Source organism: Macrobrachium nipponense, chromosome 7 (assembly GCF_015104395.2).
Source record: "Macrobrachium nipponense isolate FS-2020 chromosome 7, ASM1510439v2, whole genome shotgun sequence".
Taxonomy (NCBI): Eukaryota; Metazoa; Arthropoda; class Malacostraca; order Decapoda; family Palaemonidae; genus Macrobrachium; species Macrobrachium nipponense.
The window spans coordinates 24,264,962-24,274,961 of NC_061109.1; the positions used below are offsets into that span (position 1 = coordinate 24,264,962).

Sequence of the window (10,000 nt, forward strand, 5' to 3'; positions counted from 1 at the left end):
AATACAAACTTAAAAGAACGTTCGAATTCAGAAAAATAATTAACTTAAATTTGAGTCAGAGTCGAGTTACTTTTTCAATAACGAATATATTCAAATTAATCATCATAAATATGTAAAATATTGATGTTTTAGTACTTATTTAAAAATTAGCTAAGAGCACGCTTCTCGTCATCTTCTACCAAAACAGCTGTTTACTCCTGGCTTGTTTGTTGGTGAGAAATCGTGTTTCGATTGTTGTGATGAAAGTGCTCCAGCGTCTGTGGGTACAAGTGGTGTGCGGATTTATCACAGGAAATGGAAAGTTTGTTGACACGAGCGACTCCGTAAACATCGAGATGGCATCAATCTTCGAAACATTTTTAGTTGTAGGTAAGTAAAAATTTCTAAAGCGTTTTGGTGAGATTTCCACTGCCGTGGACGCCATTTTCAGTACCCTCTAATTAAATCTTAAAATTTGGCCTTAATTTCTAACTTTGGAGAAAATACTTACTTCGAAAGGAGAGTAGAGGTCTTTAGCTCCGTTTCTCACCAACAACAAGTCGCGACTGATGCCCATCTCGGGTGTCAGGACGCGTTATAATGTACTTTTTCGGAGGGTGGCAAGCGTTGATTGTAGGTGGCCTGCCGTGGTGATCTACCCTACTAGGGCTAGGTAGAGGTGGGGCTGCTGGGGCATTGGCAAGAATAAGGTTGGAAACCACTGGCCTACCCCAGAGCCTCTTAGGTTCCGTTACAGAAAGTTAGACCTAGGTAGGTATTAATTAACGGCAGCAGCCGAGTACCTAGATAGGACAGTCTAGTACTAGCTAGGTACCTATACCTAGCTAACTACCCTAGGTATCCCGTTAGCTAGCTATACACACGCTTATCCCAGGAAATAACAAACTCCTTACTTTTTTTCTGGTGGCTGAACCTTCACGACAGGATCATCCATTTTCGCACCCACAATAAGCACGTTTCGTCAGGCATACATAATGAAAATAACTGAAATGATATCCTAAAGAGGCAAGCGGAGGTCGCAAATAGTAAACAAGTTCGGTGACAGCCGCAACAGCTGATTAATTCACAAGGATGGAGCGAGAGCAAAATAGGATCGTGTTATAGCTTGTATACGGTAAAATTAGCTACTTTAAATACTAGAATTTTATATCACTGTAAAGATAAAAGTTTACAGAGAAAGTTCGGTTACTATTTCGTACAGGTCACTGTCTACTGACAAATAAAACCCGGCAGTTTCTATCACAAACAATTTGATTTTATAGTCCTTGTCCTACTGATAAACCTCTGTTAAGAGCAACTAGAGCGGGGAAATTTTACCCCTTTTTTGTAGTTCGGTGGTTAGCTCAGTAATAGGACCTTAATTTTGTTGTGCAGTATAACGAACAATCTACAGACATGTGGAATTGTATATGAAATATATCAATGAGCGAAACATGCGACTTTTATGTGGAATCTCAACTGGTGGGTTAACAAGCAAAATTGCGATGATTTTGCATCTCACTTCCCGCATTACGTAAGTATCAAACCAGGAAAGGGAGAACCAAAATATATTTTCTTCCTAAGCAAATAAAATAATTTCTGATACTCTATTACACGCTTTTTTCAATTTCATAATAAACTGCACGGTTAGGGACACTCCGGTGTTGCTTGCCTTCAGTTGAGGTCGATGACCTCCAATCGCTATATCCAGAATACACAAACGCTTGAATAATGAAATAAACTGAGTCGATCTTTTGTTCTATGAGATTTGGCTACCATTACACCTTCAGTTATCTTGTCAAATTATAGCCAGGGAGGCTATACTACAACTGTTTGTTAATCAGTGTCCAAGTCATCTCATCCGACCTTTCGAGGATCGCTTGCTGAATGTAAGGACAGTTGCGAAACCTGGAGTCATTTTGAATAAGCTCGACGTCGCAGCCTTTAATAGGAATCATTGTTCTTCCGTTCTGGACATAAAAGTGGACTTTTGACTGAATGCTATTAAAAAATATTGACAATGGCAACTTATTACGACAGGCCAGTCTACCTCATTATAAGTGGTATGACTTGGACGTTGCTGTCCTTTCTGGGAAATGAGACTGAATAGATAAAAAAAAAAGTCAGATTTCTCACGTAGGTATAGCACCCTGATGGACTTTACATTTCTAAATTCATCTCTCCAAGATGTAAATTCTCCTTGTTTTCTTACGAGTGTCAAACATTCATGAAAAGACACTGGTATTCCATGTAAACGTGTGGCTAGTTCGAACAATCTGTAAAATGACCACGCCATAAAACGGGCAATCCCTAAGTTCGATTCATTTTCTCTACCATAGGGTAATAATGTTCAGTTCATGAATGCTGAGTAGTGGCGAGGCCAAAGTTAAATAACGATACAAGAAGAATGGGATGCACACTTGCGATACAAGTGCATCATGGTGGTATATGTTAGTGTGCTATATGGCAGTTTGATATGTGTAACACTGTAAAGCTACTCTCTCTCTCTCTCTACACACACACATATGTATATATATATCTATATATATATATATATATATATATATATATATATATATATACACGTTTGAGCCGTCCTCGTGTGGCCCAAAACGTAAAGGAAAATGTTATGTGGAAATGAAAGGTAACCGGATTTTAACTTACCTTAACCTGTTAAGCGTCACCCACGTAATAATACATTTACCGCGATCTACTCGGTAGCGCATTCAACGGGATATTACGTTCAAGACTTTAACTGTGCTTGTCAAGCCGTCAGTCCCGTAATAATACGTTTACTCGTATAGAAAGTGTAGGAACATCATTTGGTAACACTCTCAGCACACGGGAAACTTATTTCCAGCCTGGCAACTCTTTCCTGGTGGTCGCTTATGCTAGAAAACTGCCTGGCCCTGCTGGTTTTCTTTCATACGCTTCGGGCGTTTATCGAGACAAATAGATTTTCGCGTCTTTCACAATAAATGTCCCAAAGAGGAGGCGTATTTCTTCAGGTGAGATCAATCAAATACTAGATGATGAGAGCTCTTATTCTGAATCCTCCAGTAATGAGGATACAAACTTTTCTTCCAATATAGCCGGAGTGAAGGTGACTTTTCTTTGCCGAGTGACTGGACTTAGAGAGAGAGACCTTTACTTTTGTTGCTGATCCCGGCGTGAAATTTACAGTTGAGCATAAAGAGAACCCCTTAGAATATTTTGAGAAATATTTTAATGATGAAATCATTGATTACCTCGTGAAAGAAATAAACAGATTTGCAAATCAGTTTCTATATGAGAATGTAGAACATTTGTCTCCACAATCACGAGTACATAGATGGTTTGACACTGTGAAGTAGGGTTGTGTGTAGCCCCTTGCTTTAGAGATTGGCATACGAAAGAATAATAGTGCATGTATGTATAATATTTTTCATTCAGTATTATGAAGTCTTTTGAAATAAAATAATTGTAGTATTAATTTTATTTTACTCCAACATTTAATAATTTCCTACACTTAACTACAGTATGAATAATAAGCATAAAAATCAATATTAACTTTGAAAAACTATCATCAGTGCTATGATCGCTAATTACAAAAAAAAAAGCGTGACGGTACGTTAGCAGCGAGCTTATCCGGGGGGGGGGGGGGGGGGGGGGGGGGGGCTTCTTTAACAGGTTAAAAAAGGGGGGTTTTGGTATTATCATTTTTAGAGAAAAAGGTCGCCAGAAAACTCAGCTAATTACTTTACATACATTTATTTACAAGAGGCCTTTTAATAGCCTGGAGAAAGAGTAAATGCAGCTTGTCCGCACGGGGAACAATATTATCTCTCACAAGGGGATAGCTGGCTAAAATGAGATTCACGTAAAAGCTGGTTTTCAAAATTATTCATATTATCTTGCGGTAATGCAGCACTTGCGAGCGTGAAGACTTGGACACATGACTCAGCAAATCTGGAAGAAATCCCACATTAGACAAAATAATTAAAGATTTCTGGCACAAGTTACAGTTACTCACTTTGTCTAACACACTGGGGAGGAACTCTTAGTGTTAAATGAAATATTCAATGACTTCATTTGTCTGGGATGATCACAAAAGGGAGGCATGCGGCCACGAGGCAGTGAAAGGAACAAAGGAGTGTTCATTTGAGAATTAGGAGTTTGAATTTTGAAAATGGGTAGTTACGACTAGGAGGGAAAGAACTGGCAATATGACTGATTCACAAGACATACCTGGATGCCATAGTAAGCGAATTTTTGTAGAATGCGGCGTCGGCTTTGTCTCCGGCCTGGGCGCGCCAGTAACGCCGTGGGAGGCCTAATGGGAAGGCTGGGACATCCGTTCGAGGTCACGGCTTGGAGCGGACTGAGAGCGACTGCAGTTGTTATTTATGGGAGATGGGTTCAGCTTATCCCCCAAAATGCAGGGCATCCTGGAAACAGAACATATGGCCAGCGAAGGGTTCACAGGAAAAAGGAGCTTAGACGTAGGCATAATAAGTACCTAGCTAGCTATACACTCCCTTTTGGGATACGTCCCTTAGGCTGACAAGAGTCTTTATTTCCTCCTTCCCGCAACTACAGCTGGCCTGCTTTGGGTTCCCGCCTAAAATCAGCTGATATTCGGGTAAACATGGCTGCTCTTTTAGAAATAAAATAGATTAAATAAATGTTGGGGAGACGAGGCGATCTATATTTGTAACAGCTCCCCCTGTTAAGAAGGCATTCACTCCCTTTCGGGCGTGAAGGCCTTGGCTAAATAAGTTGATCATCTTGACTACCCAGTTCTCCTACTTTAACTGAGGTTTTCATAGCAGCGATACGGCTAACTACAGTGGCTTTCCTAACTTATAGGTGGAGATGCTAAGTTTACTAACTGAATTAATGTAGTCTAGCCTAAGTGAGAACTACAGGTCGTCTGTGATGACAGTCTACTCTATCCCTATGTAAAGTTACTTGAAAATTCTACTTGCTACTACCCTAATGCCCTGGTACTAAATTATTAGCCTAACCTACTCATTACAGTTAAGTAGGGACGCAATCATTCCAGAGTGCGGTACGCACAGCAGTGGTTTATCGAACCTGAATTGTTAAAAGTATGTAATGTGAGGTAATGATGCGTGAGGATGATGAGCAGTTAGTAGTGTACCAGGATGGAAATATTATGAGGTAATTATGATATTTAAGTGAGGGTTAGTGATACAAGTTCTAGGGGGTTAAATGGTTAATCTACTGGCAGAAATCAGGCTGGGTAGGTGCCAGGATCACTCTGCAAATGAATGTGACACTGTACCTCGGGCACAGGTGCCAAGGAGAGCATGTGGCTCTTTGGTTAGTTTGTTAATTTGCTACGTCCCTTCTTCTTCTTCTTATTCCTCCAGGGCCTGGCTACACCAGTCCCAGGAGTTGACGGAGGCACCGACTCTGGGGTAAGGCCAGAAATGCCATCAGGAGCAGAGGCAGTGGTAGTCTGAGGGATTTCAGGAGAACACCCTACTTCGGTATCTGCAGCAACCGTCATAGAGGTGGAACCTACTGCAGGAGAGGCCCTCACTTCAGCTGCTGCGACAGCCATCGTAAGGGTAATACTCCAGGCTGACTCCTGGTCGGCAGTTCCTGGTCGTCCAGAGGAGGTGTAAAGGTGAGGTCTGCCGGAGGTTCATCCTCGGGCAACAGAGGTGAGGGTGAAGAGGATCATGGACTCGAGATTGGCCATGAGCTGCGGTAAGCTCCATGCCTGTTGGAGGATCTCCTGTAGGAGTATCCTTGAGTATCCTTGATAAGGTTAGGCGCTGGTGCTAGCTCGGGGCCAGGTGCAGAGGTCAAGGTTTGTGGTGACTCTATGTCCAGGCTGGACGGAGCTTGGCACTGCTCAGTGCTGCCGGCACTAGTAGAGAGTTGAGGTCAGCTGGACCTGAGACGGGTACCGGAGGTGCAATACCTCTCAGCGGGCCCTTGGTAATGGAAGACAGAGGTTCCTGTCTCTTGTGAAAGGCTAAGCCTTTTGGAACGTGGACAGTTTCCGCTGCTGGTGGCTTGCTAGGGCACCTAGGCCAATTCAGGGAGTGCCCTATTACGTTACAGGTTTTGCAACGGAACTGTGAATGATCAATCTCCCTCCTTGGTAGCAGGGGAGACTGTTGGTGGCCGTACTTCCGGGAGGAAGTAGGTCTTGGATGGCTCCTTACTTTGGAGTGATTTGTCGTGGCGTTAGGACCCCTAGGCTTTTTGAAATGCGAGAGAGAGAGGAGACTTCATGTCTTGCCCTAGGAGGAGGTCATAACCTCCTGGAATGTAGCTTGCAACTGCAAGGGTACAAATTTTGGAGAAGTGAGGTTTGGTGACTCTCAATTGTACGGTCGGAAGGATCAGCTTGATATGGTTGATACCTTCAATGGTGATGAGTTGACGTCTGTCAACGTTAGCCCCTCGGGGGATTCAATCTTCCTGTATCAGGGAGATTTGAGCGCCAGAGTCATCAAAGGCTCTGACGTGGCTTGGCGGATAATGACTTTGAAGGGGTGCGACAGTTATAGGGCCCTGAGCTGGGGGTCCTAGTGAGGAAGAATTGGTGATGGCCATTGCGATGGCAGGAATATTAAAATTCGCGCACCTTCCGTAGTTGGCAGACATGTGACCCTTGCGGCCACAGTCTCGGCAGAACTTGTTCCAGAACTTCTTCCGTGGCACTGGGTGATAAGGCCGAGATGGCAACACAGGTTGCGAATCTGTGGAGTCACCAAGGCTTGCAGTGTGCTCTGGGACATGTGAAGAGTCCTCTCTGGCAGTGATTAGATGTGGGGAGGTGAATGAGTCCTCCATTGAATCACCCTTGGAAACAAGTCTGGGGTTAACTGGTGGTCTTACCTCTTCCAAAAGGGAGGAGGTAGGCGGTGGAATGGTAAGAGGCTGAGATGATGCGGAAGAAACTTCGGGCTCTGACACTGGGTCAGGGCCAGGCTTGGGAATAGGAGGGATGTCAGGGACATCGGGGGCACTAGCCTCTGAATCTAAAACTGATGATTGATTATTTGGCATGCTGCAGGTGTCCGGTGCATCTGGTAGTGGGAGCTGCGTCCAGGGGAAATACGGCTTTAGTAGCTCTCGGCCCAATATCACCTGATAAACGTCATGGAATTTGTCCACTACTCCCAGGTGGCAAAATGTGGTTTCCCGGGTCTCCTGGTCTAATAAGGGCATTTGCACCTTCAGAAGGACTGAAGGAACAGAATAGAGGTGGCCATCTATCCATTCGAACTGAATGGCTTTGTCCTTCTGGATTTTGGCACCCCTAGGCAATGCCTTTCTTAAAATGAGGGAGACCTGGGCTTCAGCATCGGCCATGATGTGTACCAACCGATAGGTGGTAGGAGACTGTTCATCAGGGATGGCTACATGGTAGCCTTGGAGAAGTTCACCCTGGAAGCTTTCGTCCCAAGGTAGGGATTGACTTGGGCACTGGTCTGAATCCACAGCATGCCCACGCACACATTAAGTGGTGCAGAACCCCTGCAACCACCTCTTACTGGGAGTCCAGCTCATGGTCTGGGGCTTGGAAACAAGGGAAGACATTTCCCTTTGGCTGCAGTAGAGGCTCGGACAAATTTGAAAATGATGGCCAGGAATAGTACTGGATGGAATGGGAGTGCCTACTTGGTAACGTGGCACTCACTTGGAAATGGGTTCTGCAATGTGGTAATGAAAAGTCTTAAAAGACTGGGTGCTCTGTGGCATTTGGGAAGTGTCCCGTAAGTTGGTGGCACTTCTGGAATGGCACCTTCTAATGAGGTGAGAAAATCAAATGGAGTGTGCGGTGTACGTCACACTTAAGGGCGTTCCTAACTTGGGATATGCTGGAATGGGCAACCTGTAGGTCCAATATAGGTGCACGGCACTTTAAGGAGGCGTTCCTTGGAGTGTTCTGAAGGATCACTGATCCTTGTACATGGAAACACTAATGAATTGGGCGTTCCGCAAGGATGGACACGCAGGTAAATAGCTACCTGTACGTCTGTACAGGTGCAGCGGCACTTTGAGGAGGTGTCCCTTGGACAGCACTTAGGGCTGGTATTGCGGCACTTCAGGAGGCGTTCCATTGTTGAGTGTTCCGAAGGATCACTGACCCTTGTACATGGAAACACTAATGAATTGGGCGTTCCGTAAGGACGGACACGCAGGTAAAGGGCAACCTGTATGTCTGTACAGGTGCACGGCACTTAAAGGAGGCGTTCCTTGATGGCACTGGTAGCGTGCTGCTGTGTCCCGTCGGACGACACTAAATGCAGTATACTCAAATATACTGAAGGGAAATGGCACTCTGTTCGTGGCAGAGTGTAATGGTGGAGGAGAGAAAGTAAAAGGCGGGAGTACTTCAGCAGCCAGTCGATGGACAGTGCCGTGAATTAGTGGCACTGTAAAATGGTAAGGCCTGTGGTGCACTGGTGGTGGCCAGTCCTAGACTGGTAGCCTTCCTTGTATGGAAGTAATGAGGTTGCGGTGCACACTGTGCAGTTCGTGCTTGCGGTATACGCAAGTCTTTTGTGATAAGAAATGGAAAAGACCACTCGGGCAACGGCAGGTAATGGTAATTTTGGAAATGCTCAGTCCTTGGCTGAAATACTCGGTAAATGACATAAATGCTTGCAAGACTGCAATGGAGACAGGCGTGTATCATGCTCAGTGTAAATGAAAGACAAGAGACTAAAATAATGTTAATTCTGCATGCGTAATGGTAATAGACGTAGTACTCTTGGCTTGGTGAATAATAGGTTTCTCTCTCTCTCTCTCTTTCTGAGAGGGTGAAAATGATATAGGACGAACCCCCTTGTATTTATTTGAACTACCAATAATGTTAGTTTGATATGACGCAACTTGCATTAAATTATCTCCTTGTGTTAAAGTTAAATGGAAGAATTGCTTTTGAATAAGTTTTATGAAAATAGAACGCACTAGCAATGAACGATTTTTGCGTTAATTTGAAATGGATTGTGTTTTCATAGGAAATTTACGACGCGTTTTGCGTTAACAATTCTTTAAATGTAATCTACTTTTAAGATTTACGTTAACTTTACATAAGTTTACTAGGTCCCTGTGACAAGTGAAAATGACGGTAAGGATTTTAAAATGAAATGTTAGCAAAACATTTGTAAATGGAAAAGGTTACGTTAAGTACGAAGTGAAATGAACTTTCGCTCAGCCAGCGGGTGAGCGATACTAAGTGAAAACGTGCGGTGAGGCTAGCAGAGCTGGCTGCTACCCACAATGGCGAATCAGCTGATTTTCTGTAAACGCGAAGGCGATTTACAACACGAAATTCTAATTTCTTATTCAAAGCAAAACAGCATTCATTTCTCAGGCAGAATGACAGATACTAGTATGGTGATTGATATAATTTACGTTAACACATCAAGACTTATGTTAATTTGCTTAAATCGTTGAGATAAAGCTTAAAGGGGTAAAGATGGCTACCGTTGGTGAACAAGTGAGTTTTGGCTGGCTGTCAGGTCTGGAAGAGTGCATGCGCCAAGCTGAGAGCTGGCAGGCTAAGCGGTTACCAACACTTGGAATGAAAACTAAGTTAAAACGAATTCCCCTAACAAATCACAGACAAAAGAATTGTACACTTCTTTTGCCGTAACTATTATTAGAACAATCCTAACTAGCTAGGCTTGCTAACACATGCAATAAACCCTGGCAAAGCACTTCCTAGTTTGAACTAGTACTTTCTGGCATTTATCTATCATACGTGCTCGTGTCTTGTCAGGTGAGCACAATACAAAATAACAAAGTTCGCTCGGCGCTCTGCCCATTACAATAATAATATTTCTAAGTTCAATCTTGTTTAAAACACTTCTAAAATAATTACTAAACGTATCTTAAGCTAACAATGGTTATAAAATAAATCATATATAAATGGTATGCCTTACCGTGAGTCTGTGTGTCTCCCGCAAGTGCTTTGATTTACGCTTTGTAAAATCATTTACAGTTTTACGTTTTACAAGCTTTTTAAGCAAGCCCAGATTCGATG

At 43.4% G+C, this 10,000-nt stretch overlaps 1 protein-coding gene across 4 annotated transcripts in view; it reads right to left on the reverse strand.

The window, feature by feature from the left end:
• LOC135216994 (monocyte to macrophage differentiation factor 2-like) overlaps positions 1-2,792 on the reverse strand; it is a 291,269-nt gene extending 288,477 nt beyond the window's left edge. The window contains exon 1 of one of the 4 annotated variants that reach the window (XM_064252549.1): positions 2,644-2,783. In XM_064252549.1, coding sequence (XP_064108619.1) covers positions 2,644-2,705 — 62 coding nt within the window. In that variant the 5' untranslated portion in view covers positions 2,706-2,783. Of the gene's footprint in view, positions 1-893; positions 1,268-2,643 lie in introns of those variants that run through there. The other 3 variants (XM_064252550.1, XM_064252554.1, XM_064252553.1) reach the window with 3 other exon arrangements.
• Between the last annotated feature and the right edge of the window lie 7,208 nt (positions 2,793-10,000).